At 37.0% G+C, this 24,084-nt stretch overlaps 1 protein-coding gene across 2 annotated transcripts in view; it reads right to left on the reverse strand.

The window, feature by feature from the left end:
* The window catches only part of LOC147076509 (ovochymase-like), a 63,686-nt gene that overhangs the window by 30,861 nt on the left and 8,741 nt on the right, over positions 1–24,084 (reverse strand). For both annotated transcript variants that reach the window (XM_085941161.1, XM_085941160.1), the window contains exons 5-12: positions 23,582–23,784; positions 23,056–23,271; positions 20,794–20,970; positions 13,642–13,775; positions 12,059–12,238; positions 8,623–8,782; positions 7,807–8,005; positions 5,710–5,912 (exon numbers count right to left, since the gene is read on the reverse strand). In XM_085941161.1, the coding sequence (XP_085797287.1) occupies positions 5,710–5,912; positions 7,807–8,005; positions 8,623–8,782; positions 12,059–12,238; positions 13,642–13,775; positions 20,794–20,970; positions 23,056–23,271; positions 23,582–23,784 (1,472 nt within the window). The remainder of the gene's footprint in view (positions 1–5,709; positions 5,913–7,806; positions 8,006–8,622; positions 8,783–12,058; positions 12,239–13,641; positions 13,776–20,793; positions 20,971–23,055; positions 23,272–23,581; positions 23,785–24,084) is intronic.

Genomic DNA, 24,084 nt, shown 5'->3' on the forward strand with positions numbered 1-24,084 from the left:
TGTCAGGCGTATTTTTAAATGTACCTATCTGGAATCGTACATTCACAATATTGTCTATTGAAGCAGAAATGGCATTTAAATTAGATTTAATGGTATATAATATATTGTTAGTAATGTATCCATACAACACATTTCTTAGATATTGGTGTCATGAAAGGATGCTAAAAAGTACTGTAAGTATAAAAAGATATGGCGGAATTTTGGCACTGCCTAGGGGCGGCATTTTGTCCAGGGACGTCACTGATTCCAATTTTAAAAATCGATAGCATTATACTATACATCCAAATCATAATTGATAGGTATCCGTCCGATTACATTTACCTGTCATAAACGCACACTGCAAACAGAGTTTCGCACTCTATTACGAACAAAAAAGATCGATCTAAAAGTATATGAGACAAAGAGAGACAAACTCAATTGTGAGAAAGTGATATGATAGTAAGGCGTGAAATCAAGTAAATTAGTAAATTATAACCTGTAGATTGTAATAATGTATAGAAATACTCATTTGGTGGCGATTTTTAGTGGACTATAATTTGGGATGATTGTGGATGTGGATGCTGGGGGAGGGCGGTTTAAACGGGAGTCTATCCAGGCACCAACATTGATGTTGTTCGGCTGTCTTGCTGGAGCAGGTCCCGGGTCTGTTTCTGGTTCTGTTTATAACTCACACGGTTACACTTTTGAATATGAATGATGATGACAAGTTTGTATGAGACACCCCGTGCCAGTAACACGGCTTAATAAGTTTGATACGGTCGTGGTCTACGAATAACACCATTTGTATCAATCACGGGCGACTGATGACTCGTTAAATAGTTAAGCGCCTGGATGACAACAATACATGAGGATAGTAGGTATGAGATATTTGTGCGGGCTTAAGGATTGGATTGGGATCATAATCGGCCTGACCAATTATAATTAGGATTTGATACCTTTTTGATATCTAATTGTGTAGATAAAAATGCAAATAATGATGATAAAACCTGATTAGGCTTATTTATATTGCCAAAGTAGGAAATTCCCGTTCACATGCTGTTTTCCCGTACACCGTTTGGAATTTATTTACACCGAAAAGGGAAGGTTAACACTTTGAGAATAATAATTATAATACACCTACACCCGATTCTCTTTTTGCACGGTTTCGAAATAACACGATTTAAAAAAAGTAGTGATTATTTTTTATTTACACTGATTTTTTTGCTTTAACACGGTTTAAAAAAACTAAAAAGAATAAAAATGTGTATGTATTGTTACCAAATATCATAATGCCTAAATCCCCCATCAACAATCCTCCAATCGACAGAGTTGAGAATATAATGATAATATTATTGTAACTGTAAATGAGTCAAGGCTAAACGATGGTCGATGATGCACAGCGAAACAAACAAAAAGTACGTTACCGTTATCTGTTTCTAGGCAAACGAAGGATCGAGGGTAGGTACGGTCAGTCGGCTACCTACCCTTCAGCCCTTACGTCGCCTCCAAATACGATTCGCTACCTTTTTCGCGCCTCAGCGCGCCTTTACAAACGTTATTAACAATTAATTGTTTATCGTCAAGCGAAATATACTTACTTAATGTCCCTGAATCGGTGTTTTTAATAAGTAGAAAAGTGTAAATCAACACCCTCCGCAAACCCATACCTATCAGTATGTACATATTTATCAAAAAATTGCGTTGCAATGGACCGCACGCCACTGATGCATACATATGTTGTCACCTGATTCCGCCCAGATATACATACGTCCATACATGGCCCCACTAGTCAGTCACTTCGGGTTCGATATGAGAGACGGACCGCGTGCTTCGGCGTTAGCGTCATTAAATATCTCCAGCGATGAGAGTGATTTTTCGCCGGCGAAAAACAGCAGTAAACGGGCACGTTTATTGTCAAGTAGCGACACTGAATAAATACATTTCTCTACGCTAAATTTAATTTAAATCGAAAACCATATATTTTTATGAAAGTATAAATAATAAATATATTCGATTTATTTCAAGTTCAAGAATTTCATATTTTGAATTGATTTTAAGTAATGGAACCTATCTACCATTTTTGTATGGGTACCTTATCTTTTTTTACATGGTAGTTTTTGAAACGTATCCCCCGTGCAAAAAGAGGATCGGGTGTACCTCTTATATATATTATAATATGTTAATTAACTATTTCTTTTATTCAAATGAATAATTAACAAGATTTTGAGAATGTAACATTCCAAATATTGAACATACATAACTTGAAATCACTTCAGATACATACCCACTAGTTATTGGCGATAGCCGGACGTCGGTTAGTAACTAAGGCAGTGGCGCACCCAAGGGGGGGGCCAGGGGGCCTTGGCCCCCCCCCAAAATATGAAAACCATCAGAATGATTTTACACCTTGAAATCGAAAGCCAATAAACTATACCTTGGGCTTAGACAAACAACAGGGCAAAAAATGATTTGTAATTCTCCAGCACCTTTTTAGTAAAATTTCTTAGATTTTAATTTCTAACACAAAAATTTCGAAACACTGATGTCAGGTTTTTTTAGAAACCCGTTCCCTAATGAAATTCTCGGTGTCCACCCGAATTCTGGAGTGGTATAGGTGATGGCTGGGGAGGGTTGACAGGGCTCTAGCCTGGGGGCCCGGGCTGTGGGGGGCCGGCGTGTCAGGTTGACCAGATAAGTGAGATAAACATACATCATAAATTATCTTTAATAGTAAAAAAGTCGCCTGCGGTGCTATTACACTTCATGACTATGAACATTTTAAATTATATAATTGTCCAATATATTTTCAGATTATTATATTGTGTCGATACTCGACAGCTCCATTATTAAAGTAGATATATTGCAAATCGCCAATAATTCACTGTATAAATACCCTCAATTTGAACTAAAACACAATTTGAAAAACGTTAATGTAGTGTTTCACACTGTCTTTAATCTAAGCGGTGGATAGGGGGCCCGTCAAATACTCTAGCCCAGTGGTCGGCAAACTCATTAGTCAATAGAGCCAAATATCAACAGTACAACGATTGAGATTTCTTTTGAGAGCAAATTTCTTAAACTGAAATTATATGGTAGGTACAATGCTAATTTACTTAATGAACTTTAGTTAAAGTTTTAAGTCCTAATTAAATTATAGGTAGGTTCACTGAATAAAACTGAATATCACACGTAATAACGATCTTATTTATTAATAAAAATTAAATTGTAAGTCAGGTATCCATAAAATTGAATCATGACAATGACTGACAAACTCAATGTGAATAATGGCCTTGCATCTCCTTGTAAAGTTTGGGTTCAGGTTCGTATGTTGTTGACTTAATTTTAAGCACGATTCCAGGTTCGCATCAATAAATCGATTTCTCAATTTACTCTTGATTTTCTCTCTTGGAAATCTTTTTACTAACCACAAAACTTGCAATATTAACATTGTTGAAAGATTTTATTCAGTACCTAATCAAATACAGAACTTTATTTTTCTTGACTCATCTACTCAGCTGCTTTCTTCCTTGCATCATCGACAGAATATTTAGCGCAAAATTAAGAGTTTTTAGTTGTAGTATCTCTCTAAATTTGAATGCGCTAATTTTTCTCGACACATAAATAAAGGTCGGTAAGCCATTTAAGTTTTAAATAAACGCGAAGTCTCGGTCTATTCAACATTACATTTACGGTTACTCTCTTCTATTTTCTTTGCTTCTTCTTTGTAGCCATGTCAAATATGGCAGAGAGCATCTGTGGCAGAGCCGCACTAAAGGGGCCAAAGAGCCGCAGTTTGCCGACCACTGCCCTAGCCTGAGGGCCCGTTTCAGGATGTGGAGGCCATGGTGTAGGTACGCCGAGTGCAATAGACAAAAGACCGATAAATGAGATATTAGGCTGTGTTGTATTGAGTAGGTTGTGTATAATTTAAAAGCAATAATACTTTTTTTGTCCATTTTCAATTAATATGTTGAAACCTCAATATTAAAAAACCAAAAATGTGCGATAAACATTCGGCGAAAAGAACGACTACACCCACTACGGTGGTGGTGTAAATCAAAAGAACATTTTTTTTGGTGGAATTCGGCATAAATATTGTAGCTCTCTAGACCAGTGTTCCCCAAACTTTCGACATCTGTGTACCCCTTCTATAATTTTCGTAACACTGAGTACTCCTCGTTAAAGAAAAATGCATATAAGTACTTTAATAACAATCAAAATATATTCTTTTTATAGTACATAAACAAAATAATAATAAACGAAAAATAAAATTCATTCACAATAAAATATAAATAAAAGTTATATTATAAAAAATTACATTCATTATAAACCATAAGAAGCATGAAATTATTTATGTTGAAACGACAAATCATCATAATTTGTTTCCCTGGTTATTAATTTTAATCTGAGATGCGGTTACACACCCAAAGGCTGTTCCTTTTTTTGACTTAATGTCTACAAATGCTGAAAAAGCAACTTCACATAGATATGAAGTTGAAAAAGGCAATGTATTTCAGGAATTTCTCTGTTAAAACTGGATACACATGTTGCATTTGCAACCTAAATGATGTTTAGGTACACTCCTTATATTTATTTTGCAAGAATCCGTCTGAAGCTAATAATTCCAACAAATGCTCTTCTTCCGCATGCGATAAACCTTCTAGCATGGATTTTGTATTAATGCTTGTTGCACCAGGCGTAGCCATAACCCGGTGCATCGCGTACCCCCACCAAACTCTTCCCGTACCCCAGGGAGTATGCGTACCATACTTTGGGAAACACTGCTCTAGACCAAGCGGGTAGCACAGCCGATATTATTTAAGTAATGTTTAAGCATACTAGGTACACATGGCCAGCATGGTCGCTGTTCACTTCCAATCCGCCAGTCGCTGATGACACGCTCAACGGTTACCGCCACTATGCCTCCAATTTAATAAAAACTAGGAGAAACTGTACAAATATATCGCCGTGTATTATGAAATTATGTAAAAATATTATATGAAGAAGAAAAAGAGCCTAAAGGACTAATTTCCATTCTCCTCATTCGCCCCCCCCCCCCATAATAAATCCTGGGTGCGCCACTGAATTAAGGTAATTAAGATTCCTTGATTTAATATACAAAAACCACAAAACAGATAATAAATAGAATACCGATAAGCTATATTCAATACGCCGCATGGTGAAGCAAGCTTTTGAATGTGTGAGTGTCATACGAAAATGAAGCACGCATTATGCACGTGCAATAGTGTGTAAAATACACTAACATTAAATGAGCGCAAATGCATAAACCGAGAGCAGTTTTCAGTATTCGAAGTAAAACGTATTCTAGGCACGTGTGTAAGTTTAACCCGGATTATTCCTTACTCGAGTCGGTTACCTGCTATCGCCTTACCCGTTGTGTATTTCAGTTCCCATTATTTCTGAGTTCCCTGACAAAAACCGATAGTTAATAATAACACAATTTGATGAGCTTTTCGTATAACCTACTAGTTTAAATTATTGTTATTAGATAAGAGTCTCGTAGCATAAATGGTTAATGCACAGATATGAGCGACTTCAATGGTTATACGGGTTCATATCCCGTCGAGGTTTGTATGTTTTTCAAATATGATTTTTTCTAGTGGGTATGTATCTGGAGTGTTTTCAAGTTATGTATGTTTTATATATATATATTAGCATTCAATCGTTGTCATGTAAAATGGTTGATTAGGTTAGGTTAGATTAGGTTACCTTCGCACGTTGGGGCTTCTCTAATCCAGTCATCAATAAATTCATCGCACACGTTGTTCTCTAAGTCTGATGGAGCGAAACCTTTGTCACATTTCAAATATATCTGAGACTTGTGAGCCACTCCTTCTCCGGGAGACGCACTCTTCAAATCGATCAGCACGAATTTTCCATTCGGAGGATTATTGGGCATCGAGCAGCCATCCCTAAAATAATTAAGTAAGTATTTAAAACAAATAATCATTCAACATCCTCGCATATACCTAATGCTGTCCTGATACTTTCTCATATATTACTCTACTTCGCGCGATTTTACTCTACCGCGGCTAAATGAATAAAAAAAATACTTATACTTAACTAGAAAAAACACATCACAATAAGTATAAATTCCGTGATTTCTATTCGAAGGGTGAAGAAGTAGGTATTTGGTGGAAGGTATTTGAATACTAGGTACACATAATATACACGATGCTTAACTTATTGAAAAGGGCCCGAGATTACAACTCGCTTGCTTGCTTGCTATAAAAACAAACCTGGGGAAGTTACATTTCGAATTGAATGTTTGCTATCTCGGTTCAAGGATGATTGCCCCCTTATCAGGTATATAGGGATGCGATAGCATTGATGTTAACCGCTTTTCCTAAAGCGCAGCGCGCTCTGCTAAAAGGCGAAAATTAAAAAAAAAAAAAAATTACAAGAAGAAAAGAACTCTTTATATACAACGTTTTTAAACTGTCTGTTGAATTATTATGCTCAATATGCTCAAACTTGTACTTGATATGAAGTAAAAAAAAACAAACAAACAAATAAGTAAGTATAGAATACTGAAACGTCATTTTGACATTTCATTTTGATTTCCATAGTAACGCACGTAAGCGTGTATTAATAATTTAGTTGCTATGACCACCCCCTTAGCAACCAATAATAGTCTTACTTTTTACGGATTTTTCTGAAATAACTTTCCATACAAAACAGAATTAACTAAAAATGAATTCAATTCTGCTGAACGACGGCTAAAAGTATTAAAAGAATGCATTGGCATCATATTCTAAAAGTTTCAAATGTCTAGCTAGTCGGGTAGCTAGTTAAAAATCGATTGCAAGATTTGTACTGGACAAACAACCACTGGACAAACAAGAATACGAGCTAATAAAAACGTTGTAAAATGGCTTTGCTTGGGTCAATTAATTCATCGGTTCACACATCTTACCGACGTGTTATTGCATCTATTACAATAGTAAAAGTAAATTTTAGTGTTGATACGAGTCCTAATAATCAACAAGTTGAGACGAGGACATGTTTTAAAGCAAATTAAATTTTTAAGTGCATCCGTTAAAGGACAGTTTTACAATTAAACTACACTCAAACGAGTGATAAGTGACGACAATATCTAATCATTGCATTTTTACCGCTTTCTCTTTAACCTGAAGCCGTCGCCGGCAGAGGTGCCATGTGACCTTCCCAGAATTTCGGTATGCTAAGATTCGATCGAGCAGGTATTTGGTTATAATGTACGATTCTTAAAGCTAAGATAAATTTTTACAGACATATCATCATCATCAATCGGGGTCTGTCCACTGCTGGATGAAGGCCTTCCCATAGCTCCATCCACTCTTTTCTGTCCCTAGTTCTTTGCTGCCACGTACATCCACCGAAATTTATGAGTTCGTCTATCCACCAGGTTTTAGGGCATGCCTGTAGGCATTTAGTGCCCTTTGGGTAACACTACATGACGGCACTATATCATCCAGTGATCGTTTACTCGCCGAGCGATATGTCCTGCCCATTGACAGTTCAACTTTTTACCGACCTCTATCACATCGCGTACTCTTGTCTGCTTCCTTATCTATTGGTTTATTTTGCAATCTTTACGCATTATGCCCAACATGCACTTTACCATGCTGGGTTACTCGTAATTTTTGGGTTTCTCTTACATTAAGGGTCCATGTTTCACATGCATACATTTTCATTGGTACCAACGTAAATCTTCATATCATTATTACAAAAAAATAAGGTAAATCCAGATATAAGACAACCAGAAGCCAGTTCTGGTCTAATACCTAAAATTGAGTCATTTAATGAATTTTAGTAGGTACATACTTGTATATGACGTCTTCTATAAAGTCCCTATGCAGAAAGGGCTTCGTGAATGTTGAATACGTATTTGTGCTGCATTTGTCATGAGTTTCGCTTGAAGGAGCAGTGCTGACGATTCCTGTCAAATACCATGTAGGAATATTTCTTTCGAGACTGCTGACAACCAGACCCCCGCCACTATCTCCTTTGCATACTCCAATTCCTGTAAAGAAGATTAAACATCACTGTAAAAAAAAATCGGTGTGTGTACTTATTTATGTACGCGCGTCAGAAGTTATACTTATTTGGCGTAACAAAAAAAAACAAAACTTGTGATAATCTTGATCCTTCGACTAGCTCTTAATTATCCTGTTAATTAATTACACACTCAAGAAAAAGCACCGCTTATTGGAACGCCGTTGGTTTATTTCTATCCTATATTACTAAATTACATAATGGTCTCTCGTTGTTTTTATTTTTAAAGTACCAACTGTCAATCTGACGTTTGATCGTTTGTTTACGTAAGGAATTGCAAATGTCCGACAATAATAAATTCGACACCTAGGCAACGGAACAATTCTAAACTATAATATTATACTGTATAATCGTCACGATTTGAGTATCATACTGTGGCGTAATGGTAATGCGTTCGGCTGATAACCGAACAATCGGTGGTTCAAATCCAATCGACTGCGTTTAGGAATAAACGATCCAGCACCAATGTCAAAACTCCGACTATATCGGTAGCTCGATTGATTAAAAAAGATCCTCAAAACTCTCGGCGTTTGGTAATCTGAGGAGATGACCCGAATTGAGCACCTGGTGGATAATCAAATTTACCAGTGAGGTATCCTGCACAAAGCTTGTCCCAAGTAATGTATTTGGTGAATTCCCGCGGCGACTTTGACTTGCATTGATCCTTGGAAATTATGGGCATCACAGCTGTCTTCAACACATCGGCCACTTCTCCATTCACCTGCACCAGCCCAAACCCTGCAACCTGGGGAAGTAAGTCAAGCATATTATTTTATATTGTATTTGTTATGGGTTGCGGACAATGACATTATTAATGAACAATGCACTCAGTACAGTAGCTAGCAAGTAAATTCGCGCATAGCGACATTCGCACATGTACCTATAGGTAGACGTCACGCAATTTCCATTATGCGATATCACGCATCTGGAATTTATAGTGTCACCTCCGAAAGGGGGGGGGGGGTGATGGAATGCGCTCTGGACTGGACCCCCCTGATGATGTAATAATATGTCAAGTCACGGTGGTATCGTCTGCTTCTTCTTTCGGGGACATGTTTATGCTGATTGACAACGCGGAAGTACAGGCGAAAACAGGGCGTTTATTGTTCGGAATATAAATACAGTAAAGTACAGCGCACAAATATTTAACAAAAATATGAAAAAAAAAAAAAAAAAAAAATTAAATGGCGGCGGACGCCGGCGAGCGCGACGCCACGGCCGACGTCACGCTCCTCGAGAGTTCGAAAACTGAATCCCTTTTTGGAGAGCAGGTCAACTCTAGGCAAGAATAAAATAAAACCTCTAAATTCTGTCACTGAAAAATGACAAAAACACTGCATATTATGTACCTGGCTTATTTCTGAGAATTTCGCTCACCACAGAAAAATAGTCAGCTAGACCTTTTTTAGGTACCTGCTTTGAAAAGAGCTGTATTTCTTTGCTAGGTAGGTACATATTTTGAAATATTTGAACTAGGTACAAATACATATTTTTTTTAAAGTAATCTCAAATCAGATATTCTAGGTGCTAGGTACATTGTATGGCTGGGAACTTTGCTTTCAATATTTATGTAGGTAAGTGTACGAATTTAATACCTATTGGTCAAAATTGGATGAAGGCTAATGTAGGTAATAATATTAAAAAAATGATATTAATAATTAATATTTGCTTACGGGCTAGAAATTTGCCTCGCAGTCGATCTGTTCATGTTTGCATGAATCAGCCCAATGATGATTCAGGCCTCGTGGCCTTGGATCCTCTGAGGATGCCATGGTTTAGGCGGTATCAATAGGAATATCACCTTTATTGTAATGGCGTTAGAACAGTGTTTCTAGAGTCAATGTTCATTTAGGCGAACCCGTTAAACTGAACCATTCGGCAGACGACAAAAAGCATCGGGAATTTATAGCAATATCGCCTTTATTGTAAATGGCGTTAGAACAGATTATGCCATTCGGCAAGGCCCGACAAAAAAGTGGGTGTCATTTTTTTCCCAGATGCTTCGTCGATATTAATGTCATTGGTTGCGGATATCAAAAGACATTAATTAAAATATTGTCCATTTATAATCCATTTTCTTTATATATTGATACACCGAATGTGTGAAATTGCGTAGTACATGAAATCGGCAAAATTTTGGCTAATTCATGAAAAATGCAAGACCGTTGCCTTATTCATGAATTAGGCAAATTATCTGCCAAGTGCGTGAATTCGGGTTCATGAATAATATTATATTAAGTTAGAATATTACAATATAAAATGAGTGTTAGTATTGTAGATATACCATCATAAATCGTCCGTATTGGATTTAGAACCAGAGTCTGTATTCTATAAGCTGGCGTTCACATCACGTCGTTCGCGGATAGTGAGCATTATGCCATCGCGTTCGACTGTTGCAAGTTTTCCATGGGACGAAACGAGAGGAAATGCAGTGCTGAATGCTGAAGCAATGCACGCCAACTTATAGAAGACAGACTCTACGCTCATCACAGTATACAAAATATTGAATGATATGTCAAATGTTAACATGTGGCGCCCTCACTCAACGGATAACTTATACTGGTGGATTTATAGTCCAACGGAAGAGTGAGGTGATTGAAAAATGTCTGGACTTGCAGGAGTTTCTTCTGTTTCTTTAACCATATTCGATCTAATTAGATGATAATATGAGCCTCCACAGAGTGGAGGTTTGTATTAACAGATTTAGTTTTCACGAGAAATGGATGTCAGCCACTTGCTCAACCTATTAGGTCCATACTCTGACTCATACACAAATTGAAAAACAATATTTGTGAACTTGCCAGACCCAGTATTCGAACCTATTTTTTTCGACTTATACGAGGTATAAATGAGAACTCTGCCATTCTGGGCTGTCTTGACCTGTGTGTCCCTGATAACTATCTTAGAAATAGAGACCATCAGTTGTTTGTTCTCCCAAGGTGCAGAACCAACCTGCCACTGGTAATGCCAATTGGGAGGGCGATGACTTGAACAACCGCAACGAAAATGTTGGAAAAATGACATAGCTACATACATATGTACTTAGAAAAGAAAACATGTCAATGCATATACTATTATTATTAGTATAGGTAAATCGTTTTACAGTGGCAACATGGGTACGGCAAATGCGGCTTGCAGTTGTAGTGGTATTGTTTGCTAGCATTTACCTATAATGTAGGTAACAATAAACATAACATTAAATGGACGCATATTGGATTTTTATGACAAATTATATTTCGTTCGACACGTGTTATTTGCACAATCCGCTCATCACCTAGCCACGATCTTTTTAGACCATGCCTCAACTGAAGTATAGCCTTAATAGGGAATGGGACAACTGGACTCCAGACAATTGGACGCCGCACTGTCGTAGACACGTATACAGAACGTAGACGAGGTATTTTTATCAGTTTCTATCTACTACTTAGTAGTTTTAATTCATTTTAATCTAGCATAATGTATTCTTTATTGCGGATTGAGAATTACCATGCCTATGGCTTTATATACAATAAAAAAACTCTTTTTTCGTCGGAACTTAAACATATGCACGATTAAATCATTATTTACTTCTGCATATTTACATTCTCACCAATTATTAAATCATAATAAAATCATTTAAATATAAATAATAATATTAAATATTTTTTATGTGTCTATGAGTACCTAACGTCTATTTATTCTCGAATTTCGTGGCGTCCAGTTGTCCCGGTGCCAAATAGTTCTAGACCCCCTTAATATGTCTGTACTTTCTAACGAAGCGTTCGCATCGCCCACTTAATGGAAACCACCACTGCTTTTAAAGGTTTTAATGATAGGTACCTACTAAGTATTTATTTTTTCATTTTCCGCCCCTAAAATACGCATGGCTTGCCCACCCCCACAGGACGTCAATGCCTGACTTGAAGCGATACTCAATGTTCACGTAACGGTTACTGGAACGCCCCTGAATACAATTGAATTAATGCCAACAGCATTTAGAATTTATTCTAAAGTAAATCTTCGATAGTGTAGCATTACAAACCCTTGCGTCCAATCCAGCAGCAGACTGATCCTCGTCAAAATCTCTGTCCACCAAATTGAGACAAATCGGCATTATGAGGTTAGAGAAATTTAAAGGAGTTTCCATGACCAGCAGTGCCAGGTCATGACTGTAGCTAGATAGCAATCCTTCGTAATCTGACGGAATTTCAATTTGTTTTATCTGAAACAATACAATATGAATTTAATATATTATGTTGATTAATATAATCATGGCTCCCATAAGGGGGGGCTGACAGTGCTCTGGCCTGGGGGCCCAGGTTCCGAAGGGGCCCGTCGAGGACAGTCGACCAGATAAGTGAGATAAACACAATACAAATTTGCTTTAACAGTAAAAAAGCGCTATTTTCCTTCAATAATGTTCTTCTACTTATTTTAAATGGATGTATTAAAATATACAACAAAAAACACAATTATACACATTAATTTTACCGCGTACACCAATTGGAAAACGCTAATGTAGAGCATCACACTGCCTTTATCCTTAGAGATGGTTAGGGGGGCCACCAAAGATCCTAGCATGGGGGCCCGGTTCAGGATGTGGGGGCCATGATTATAATATTATGCCAACTTTGAGTAAGATGGAGGTCAAGGCTGTATTCTGTGAGAACCAAATATCGTTTGTTCAACGCGTGCGTGCTACCTGTGGTCCTGTATGGCTGTGAAATGTGGTACCTTACTAAGCTTTAAAGGTCTTAGCTTTTGAGCTTTGAAAATCGAGGTCTCGGCCGAATCAAGGGTAAAGTAAGTATGAATGAAAAAGTATGCAAAATTTATTTAATAACAACTAACACTAACTATTTATGATGGATCTTAACAGCCTACCTCCACTCTTCGCTACTGCCTTGTACCTGTGCCCTATTCCCCAACTCTAGAGCACGACATAGTGAACTAAAAGGGTAATGTCATAGAATCCATAGTATCTGATCTAGGTTAAAGCATCAGTCATCAAAATGACCGTAGTCAAAAAGTTTTACTAGCAAACAAATTAAGGCGTCTAATTACAAAAAACGACAAGTCCACAATTCAATATTTTCGGGAAACAACATTTTTATGTTTCAAGCTTCAATTATTTGTTTTAACGTGAGATTATTTTACCGTTGTATTCTCTGTCGAAATTAGAACCAAATGGCAATTTGTTTCAACCGATAAACTCTTAAATGTAATAAATATTGGCAAAAAAAATTGGACGTAGCGCTACTTGTACCTCACTTTTTTAATTTATTCTGCATAAGGCGCATATTTCCGTGGCACTGTCATGAGTTTACCATATGCTACAGCATGGGAGACGCCCTTTTCAATATTTCAATACGCGAAATCAACCAAGCTTTAAATAATACGAAACACGGACTTGGCGCTTTTTGTAATAAATCGAGACTTAAAATATTTTTTTTCGTAGGGTTATGTCGCATTTTGGAATTTATAGATTACGTGCGTATTTTTTTCTCGATTTTGCCCAGATGTGGACTTATCGCTTTTTGGAATTAGACGCCTCAATAATTCTTCTACGGTTTATGTGACTAAACAGAATATTGTTAAATAAAATATTAATTATGTGGTAGCTACTCCAGTTTTTTGAATGAAGGGATCCATGGTTTCCTCGGGATGGATGAAGTCACTGTACACTTTTCCAACAGACGCGGTGAATAAGTCTACATCAAATGATGTCCTCGTTACCGGATTGTAAAAGCAATGGGCAGCTAAAAAAAAAAGCACACAGGGAATTTTTTTTAAAATAACAAACCTATATTCGTGGTGTTGCTGGCAAAAGTTTGTAAGTCTCAAAAACATGTTATGTAGTTGTGGCCATTTTTAAGTTTGACATAATCTATAAAACCTAAACCTAATTGCATTTATGTTTTTAAGGTATGTTTTTATTCTATTATTTCAGGTTAATAATAGTTCATTATTTTATTTAAGACCTAACTATATACAAAATGTTATATTATTATGTACTTAATTAAGAAATGGACATATTAACCAACTTTTGCCATGCAAGATTTTATATATTTGTATGATTACATAATTATTATTGTAAATTGTACGTAATACATTTTACTGTGGCACAGTTTGCCGTGAGCTTTCTTATCGGAAAGAGATGACCGTATACTATAAAGTCTCCCAATTTTATTAGATTCAATATGAACATTAATTCAATTTTCGTAGCTGATTTTGGCAGAATTCAAGAATGAAAACCTAAGCTAACCTAACAAATAATCCAGTACATCGGCTATTTTCAAAATTAGTTTGCCGCTGGCTTCTTGTAAAGTGTGAACCGACAAGAACCGTGTTTTATTTAGACATGAATTTTATGTCAGTACTATATGACCCAAAAAGGTTAGACGGTCTTTAATAAACGGCCATATATTTCCGATACAACATTTCACGGTGAAGTGTGATACGGCGAACTGCAAACGCAAGTGACGCATTTGTATAGGTAGTTAACTGTGCATTTCTATTGGAATCAAGGAAAAAAATCTGTACAATCGAGCACCAACTAGTGATGTGTGTCTTCCAAAAATACATTGAGAAATACCATTTCGTCGTGGTAAATGCAATAGGTCGTATGTCAAAAAAATTTCAATTTTGTTTTATTGCACCATAGTGACCAGCCCAGTCATCTACACCATCTCCAATAGGTCTTATGTCGTTAGACCAATAAGAAGTCGACTATCCCAACACTTGCAAAAAGACGAACCGACACGTCATTGATATTGGTCACGCCAAACAGTCGTATGTCAGAGCTCATCATAATGATAGTAATGTTTTTGTTTATTTTTATTCCTCGTTCTTGACTTTATACTAAAGAATTCGTCAAATAATACGATGTAAGTAATTTACCAATCACTGTTTTTTAAAATCTACTTTATAATTACATTATTGTTGTCAGATTTAGTAAAATTTTCAAGATTCTTTCTACAGATAATCTAACATTACTTTTTGTCTCAAACTAAAGAAAAATTCTCCGACGTATATATGGACCGATCAGGGACAGCACCAATTGGAGAAGAAGATATATTGCTGAGCTCTACGGGCTATACGAAGATTGCAGCGCAGTTCAATCAATTAAGATTGGGGGACTGCGATGGCTAGGTCATGTGCACCGTATGAATGTACGTACGTATGATGTCCGGCAATCCAATCGGGCGTAGAAGAAGAGGCAGGCCAAAGATTCGCTGGTTGGATGGAGCTGCCAATGACTGCCGTGTTCTAGGGGTACCAAATTGGAAAGCGGCCACACTGGATAGGGACAGGTGGAGGGAGCTGTTGGAGGAGGCCAAGACCCACACCGGGTTGTCGTGACCCTGATGATGATGACTTTTTGTCTCATTTATTTATTGTCAAAGTAATTATTTGTTCACCAATCACGATTGACAGTTTTAATAAGACACTGTTTATTTAGTTAAAAATTATTTAGTAAAAAGCTATTAAAATGATTAATGGAAGGTGTGGGCGGTACTTGGTATCTTTAGCAGTCAGCAACATTACTTCACCGGATACTAATGGTAAGAATAAATAAGATTATGTCGCCACAAATGTGGAGTGGAGATGATATTTTGCTGAGATGCATTAACGATTATCAAATTTAAAAATGATTATTTTCTTCAGGACCTCAAATAACCTGTGAAGTCGTAAGAACCACTGACTATATGGCGTTACAAGTTGAACCTGGGAATGCAGCGGAACTCGAAATCTTAGTCTTAGAGCATCCATTTGAAATCACTTTTCAAAATATTGGTTCAGAAATAGAACTCGATTTCGCTGAGGTTAATAATACTTTGACTATCAAAACTCCAATTTTAGAACAAGCAGAATCATTGCTGAGGCAACCTTCGGACATAAAGATAGCAGAGAACATTGTATCAACACAATCATCCCTGAGATAAAATATAGATTGTGATATGACGATGACTGAACATCTAAGTGGCCCTGAACATTTACTATCTGATATCAGTAGTGACTCTGAAGCTCTGTATCAACCTGAATCAAATCAATCAAGCTCATCAGAAGACTTAGAGGAGTTTGCTATGCAGTCTGACACCCATGGTGACGAACCTACTGAGCAAGTCAATCAAAGAAAACGAAAAGGGCAAAGCAATAATTGTAAAGAGTGGAAGAGGCAAAAAAAACTCTCAACTGCTTAGACTATAGATACATCTCAACTGCTCAACTCAACTCAATCAGCTCAACTGCGATTGCTAGGCAAGTCTTATGCGGGTTTTGAGAAGCATGAAGAGTCCGGCAAGGGCGGCAAGTATAGACAGACGTCTAAAAAAGATTCTATGACCATAGGTCCACGTTGTGGTGGGCATAGTGACATGCTCAAAAGGGTGGGCCAAAAATAGCCTTTAAGTGCGATACAATCAGTGATGAACAACGCAGCTTGCTATTCACAAATTTTTGGAAGAAAACAAAATAATACTACCTACCGTTTAAATAAAAAAATTACTTTTCTAAAAAAAAGTATTCTTTTAAAACTGTTCTTTTTTCTTTTAAGTAGGTATTTACCTGCTCTGTTTTATGCAAATACATAATTAAACTATGATATTTTTAAATAAATCTTTTTAAAAATTATTGTGTGTTATTTTGAATATTAACTTTTAATCTTTTCTTTTAAACATTGAAATCGTTTTTATACAAGTGCCTAATTAAACAGAGATTTATAATAAAAAAAAACTTTTTCATTAGTTTAAGCTTACTTTTTAAACGTTTATGTACAAGTGTATAATAATATGTCTATATTAATATAATATTATATTTTGTTTCATTATAAATACCTAATTTTAGTGTTTTCAATTTAAGTATGTTTGCATAAAAATTGGACTTATGTCAACAAAAGTGGCCAACATTGACGATCAAATAGTTGTATGTCAACCTAACTTTCTTATTATTCATCTTACATCAAAATGATGATAACAGTCTTAACAGGGAACAAATTCTACTAAGTAAATAAATTTGTGAAAAAAATCGGTGCATTGGGGTTAAGATGGGATAGTTTTTTGTCTCTCCTGAAAAGTTTGGTATCTTTGACATACGACCTATTGCATTTACCACGACGATTTGCAATATTATAAAAAAACACTTTGTAAATATTGAACATACACAATTTGAAAATACCTAATGTATATATCTACCTACTAGAAAAATATTTTTTGAAAAAAATTCGACGCCCTACGGGACTTGAACCTGTAACCACTGAACCGCTTCGTCGCTTCACGTGGAATACCACACTTTTCCAGACACAACTCTTTTCACACTGCTCATAAGCAGACATTTTGTATCTAGCGATAATTACCTATCTCGTGGGTATAATGGTGTTCACTTACGAGTTATTGGGAGCTGTCGCATCCACAAGTGGTTATTGAATACATGTGGCTTATCAGGATCGTTAGTGTATATTATGTCGTGCACGCTGTCTTATCTTTTAGACATGCCGCATCGGAATATTAAAGCAAACATTGGATGTCCCAGATTGTGTCACCAGTTTTTAAGTGCCACGAGTCTTCTAGCGTATCGTAGAAAGACGAAAGGAGTGGTGCCGACTAGGGAATCCAATCCCGAGCCAAAATTCTTATCCCGGGATTGGCATTTTTTTCCATTGTTAATATAAAATTTTTATATTTACAAAAATAACATTGATAAAATCTGTCAAAAATAAATCTAGTATAGTTTATACTATTTAAGACATTTATTGTTAATATTTTATACGTTCAATCTTCGAAATACATAAGTTTAATGGAGTAAATAATATTGTTATATAAATAATAATGTGAATATAGTATGAGATTGCTGTTTCTGATAGTAAAGACTTAATGAATGGGTTAGCGAGATTAAAAATAGTAAAGCAAATCATGGTGTACTTATGGCCGTTCCGCTTCATAAATCTAATTAGTCAGCCGAATATGAAACTGCCGTAAAACGAATGAGACCATGGTGGAATTACTTTGTATAGCTCGGGATACCGGGAATGGAATCCTTAGTGCCAACCCATTCAGAGACTGTTCGACAGCAAAATCATCTGAGTCACGATCCTCAGTCACGTGGTTCTGACAAGATTAAGAAATATTTGTTCATTTATCTAGGTCAGGGGTCGACAGTTTGTCAAGTGAAAAGAGCCAAATTGTCAAGGAAACAGGATAACAAAGGTACCAGATAGCCGCATATATATAATACATAATATACATATGTACATGGATTTTTAGAGGGGGGGAAAGTTCAAGATGTTTATTAAAAAAAATAATTAAACCGGCGTCCATGCATCGCTTTTGATAGCTTTACTATATCTGGCAAATAGCTACTTATTTGTAATTGAATATCTACATGATTGTAAATTTTCATCTGTTATTCTGCTTCTTAGTTTATTTTTTATTAAGTTCTTAGATGGGAATGTTTGTTCGCATATAAGACCTCCAAGGTTGAATGCAAGAACTCGCGGATGTCAGTCAAACGGTCGGCCTAAAGATAAACGTCTCAAAGACAAAAGTGATGAGGAACTTTTTTTCGGACCCTGCGATTATCTGTATTAATGGCACCCAACTCGAGCAAGTCAGCAGCTACGTCTATCTCGGACAGCAGATGTCCATAGATGGAAGCATGCACGATGAAATTGCTCGAAGCACAAAGCTGGGATGGAGTGCTTTCGGACGTCTGAATAGTATCTTCAAGAGTGACCTACCATTGTGTCTTAAGCGTAGGGTGTTCGACCAATGTGTTCTACCAGTGCTCACGTATGGCTGCGAGACGTGGACCCTCAACACGAGAGATTTCCAAAGGCTAAGAGTCGCACAGCGAGGCATGGATAGGTGTATGTTGTACATCACGCGAAAGGACCGTAAGAGAAACGAATGGGTTAGGAAGCAGACAGGAGTACGCGATGTAATAGACGTTGCCAAACAGCTGAAATGGAGATGGGCGGAGAACATTGCTCGCCGAAAGGACGGCCGCTGGAGAAATGCCGTCATCCAGTGGTACCCAAGGGGCACAAAACGGCCACAGGGTCGCCTTAAAAGCCGCTGGATTGACAAACTGGTAAAGTTCGGCGGAAATACGTGGCAGCAAACGACACAGGATTGAGAGAGTTGGAAGAAGCTTGGGGAGGTCTTCATCCAACAGTGGATTGACCCCGGCTGATGATGATGATATGTAGAGCCAAAGATTGTGAAAATACCAAAAGCTAGCGTTTTAATGCGTCATATGTTTCAGGCAAACTATTCCATGTACCTATCAAATATTATTGTTTCTATTTTAGGCTGTTGTTTTATAGCTGTCCACTTGTGCTGATAAATCAAATTGGATTTCTCTCTTTCGAGTTCTTTCAAGCAGCTGGTCAGATATATAAATTTGTTGCTATACAGTTCCTTGCTTTTTAAATCTATTTACTGCATCTGGAGTGAACCAGCATCTGTGTCTAATGGGACATTCATTTTGTGAGCATGTACGATAAAAGCTAGTGTAATCTTATTTTGCTCTTAACTGGTGAAAACGTTCACCAAAACTGTTCTTCATTTTTCTTAAGGCCATGCATTAGTTGAGGCACGGTCTAAAAAGATCGTTGCTAGGCGATGTGCGGATTGCGGGTCGCGGGTGCAAAAGACGCCTGTCAAACGAAATATTATTTCTCATATAAATCCAACATACGTCCATTTTATGTTCTGTTTATTATTCTATTAGTAACAATAATAATATATTCATTGACATGTTTTCTTTTTAAAGTAAATGGGTAACGTTTTTAGTCATCTTTACACGATTTTAGAATTAATTGGCCCGTCGCCATCACGCAGCAAAGTGACGTATGTCTGACTCGACGTTCTCTCAAGGAATGCGAAGCGAGTACAAAATTTCGTCGCGCGTACAGTTGAAAATTATTTGGAGTTTCACTGATGCGTCACCTTAATACGTTATAAAGGTGCTTGAGACGACGTGAAATTTGAGTTTATGTTTGAAGAGCCGCATGCGGCTCGCGAGCCCCTTCTGCCGACCCCTGATCTAGATAATTGGCATTTTTTTCAGTTTCTAGGAGAGGTCCAGATACAAAGACCATTATGACCATGGCTCCCACATGGGGAGGGGGGGGGGCTGACAGGGCTCTAGCCTAGGGGCCCGAGCTCAGGGGGGGCAGCGTGATGGGTCGACCAGATAAATGAGATAAATAGACATCTTAAATTTGCTCTAATAGAAAAAAAACGCCTGTGGCGCTAGTTTACTTCGGAGTCATCACCATTTAAAAATATATAGTTGTTGGGACGTTTTGAGTAATACTCGACAACTCCATAATTCGGTGTGTTAAAAAATCGCAAAATTGAATTGAAAAACACTGAATTTTATTTGACCTCGAACACCATTTGAAAAACAATACTGGAGAGCATCAGACTGCCTTTAACCATATCGATAGGTAGGAGGGCCCTCCCAAGATTCTGGCCTGGGGGCCCGCTTCAAGATGTGGGGGCCATGATTATGACATATATTATTATCCATCCATAGTCCCTACCAGGCACGCAACTCGGTGTCAAACCTACAGCAGAATGCGTAGCATAGAATATTAGGTCCATGAATGCGAACGCTGCTCAAAGAAGACACTACCAATTGAAAGTCCAGACTCATCAGCCATAGACAACATAATAATATGACCAATGAACTTAATCTTCTCTTATTGATGATACCTGCTTCTGAGTGTTAAATTTATTGTTGAGCATTAAATAATAAAATAGCTTAACATACCACTTATGGCGAGTGATCTACTGATAATAGTTCCTCCACACCATATACTTGGGACGGGATTCTCTTTTTGTTGTCCATATGTACTATAAATAGCGACATGCCAGGGGAACTCCCCTTTAAGAGCATTCGTTCCATTGATTACATTTGCCGTCCCCTGCGGCGTTGGTTTACCGCATTCTGTGAAATAAAATGTAATATTATTTTTTAATTTTAAATAAACAACTTATGAGTCGCAAATACGGCCTCCTTATTAATAGGAATAAGACCAAGTTAATGATTGTTGATCGGGCGAACCTTCTACCAACACCAAGTACACTCCAAAACCTCGAAACAGTCGACGAGTTTGTATATCTGGGATCGACCATCAGTGGAAAGGGCGGATGCGAAGCGGAAATAAGAAGGGGTACACAGATTGCAAAAAATGCGATGACACGCCTTACCACTATATGGAAGGATCGGGGAATTTCGATTGCCACAAAAATGATGCTTGTGCAAACATTAGTGTTCTCGATATTTCTATACGGAGTCGAGTCGTGGACCCTGAAGGCAAAAGAACGGAAGGCAATTGATGCCTTTGAGATGTGGTGTTGGCGCCGAATGCTTCGCATTTCTTGGACAGAGCACAGGACGAACCAGTCAATCATCTAGAGACTGAAGATAAAGGAACGGCTCTCGACGATATGTCTGAGAAGAATTCTGCAGTTTTTGGACATATGGTCAGGCGCGGATCGGACAACCTGGAGAGACTGGTAGTTTTGGGTAGCCTCCAGGGAAGGCGAAGCAGAGGAAGAGCGTCTGCGCGATGGAGCGACCAAGTGAAAGAGCTGACTGGGGGCACCATCCATTCTGTCCTGAGAGAAGCGGAAGATCGAGAAGGATGAAAAGTCTTGGTCGCTCAAAGAATGGCAAAATTTAAGTGTGGTCACGATGCTTAGCCATGAGTGCACGACCAGGAAGAGATTATTTTTTAAATAATTTACTTGTATTCATAATAATATGGTGATAGTAATTAATATTGTTTCAGTGAATGGTTTTTAATAAAATGTATGCCTTTCTTCTGAATGTCTAAATTCTAATGTCAAATTATGAAACTTTCGGCAGTCAGTGGCAGAAGAACCCATCTGCATTTTTTTCTATGTTCAAGTTTTTGTTGCTGCAATGTGGCAAAAGGATACATCTGTCAGTGGATTACAAACCAAATGCCACAAGTTTCTTGAGCCAGGCACACGCATATTGATTGTGATTTACACCACGGACGGATAGATAAGGAAAGTCAAAGAACATGGCCATTTTTATACCAAGGGATTGGTACCTGTTGTAAAAAGTATATTTAAAAAAATTCTTTATTTAAATACCTACTCATTGTCATAATAATGGTAAAATTATTATTTTTACTACCAATCGAATAAGAAATAATTAAGTAGGTACAAGATAAAAAGAACTTTTTATATACTTACCACGTTTTTAAATTTTCTGTTGAATCATGTAAACTTGACAATTCTATGCATTAATAATTTAGGACAAATAAGGCAATTGTCAACTAATCATTTTTTTGCTATTTTCTAACAAACAAACAAATATAGAATACTGAAATGTCATTTTGATTTCCATTGTAACGCACGTATATATTAATAATTTAGTTGCTAGGACCACCAATTAAACTAAAAAAACAAGTCATTAAATAATACTCAAATATTTTGTTCGCTAGAATAAATTGAAATCTAATTGTTGCTCTCCTCCACATTCTCGAAATCGACAGGTGGGCCCTTCTGCCAGCCGACTACCAATATATTACCTATGTAATGCAATTTGACGTTACATGACAGAGAAATATTTTTAGGACACTAAAAAAAAGATAAGGTAACTTACATACATAATTCTGAAAAAAGTCATGAGGAAATATAGCCAATAGAAAAAATCTTTTTTGAAAACCCGCCAGGAATCGAATCTACGTCTCTTGGGTATCGCGCCCTGTGCATTACCACTATGCTACGACCGCCATGCTTAATTGCGACAAATTTTAACTATAGAAACAATCACGATTACAATATGATTACATGAACCATGGTTTGAACATCTCTCATTATTTTCTATATCGACTTTTTTAAAAGTATTCATAATTTATTATGTTTTAAATTTTCCGATTAAATAATCGCATCCTTGGACTGCAACGGTACAAATATATATTATATTGAAACATTGTTCGCTTAATGCAAGGCTTATCAGCCGACAGATAATTTACGTGGTGTGGTCCTTTTTTACCTGCTTTACAGCTTGGCATACTGTATCTCCAACGACCATTGATGCAGAATATGACTTTGTTGCTGGTGATGGAATGATGGCCACTGCGGCACTTCGGAGTAGCAGTTGTTCCTGAAGGCAGCAGTTGATCACAACTCCCTCTATTGAACTGTCCATTCTTGGAGGGAATCGCACAAGTAAACTCAACTGTTAATGATTTTGGTGGCTTACACGTTTCTGAAAATATAATTAATGTACGTATATCAAAACCATCTCTAGTGTATATTATGTATAAATAGATGCCAATAATTTGCAAATTTAAGAAGATGGATATAACATGATAATATGGTTGGGTAAACTCGTGGTCGTTTGGCGTCATGACCGGAGTCAGACAAGGTTATGTCCTTGGTCCATTTCTCTTCATCATTCTCATTGACTTCATACTACGATAGTCAATGCCAGTATGTTGGACTTGGACTTTACGCATTGGACTACGAGTGTTGCCACACTATGCAAGCATATTCTAAATAACCCCTTAATTACTTACTCTGACAGGTTGCCAGCTCTTCAAACCAGTCGTTCTTCGTCTCTTCACAAAAATTGAATCCATTATTTGAAGATACATATCCTGATGGACACTTCAATTGGAGAATGGAGTTATAAGGCGCCAACTGCCCTTCCTCGAGTTTAAGTGATCCAAGTAAACTGTATGTTCCATTTGCCATGCTCTGAGGCAAAACACATCCACCCCTGAAAAATAATATGAGGATTAAGAGGCATGTTTATATCAGTGTTGCCAACCGTTCTATTTTTATAGTATTTGTACTATAATTTTGGTCCACGTACTATGTACGATATAAAACAGGTATAGTACGACCAAAATACTATAACTTTGAATATCGGAAAAAATATGTAAAAAGTACTAAAATTTTGATATTTCCGTTCGATAAATTGGTGCAAAGTACTATAATTTCGCAATATAAGATTTGGAGAACTCGAAAAACTTAAAAAAAAACCCTTGACTTTGGCTTAAAATAAAATTTCTTGAAT

Source organism: Rhyacophila brunnea, unplaced genomic scaffold (genome assembly GCF_057557595.1).
Source record: "Rhyacophila brunnea isolate RB1 unplaced genomic scaffold, BYU_Rbru_1.0 scaffold_13, whole genome shotgun sequence".
NCBI classification, from domain to species: Eukaryota; Metazoa; Arthropoda; class Insecta; order Trichoptera; family Rhyacophilidae; genus Rhyacophila; species Rhyacophila brunnea.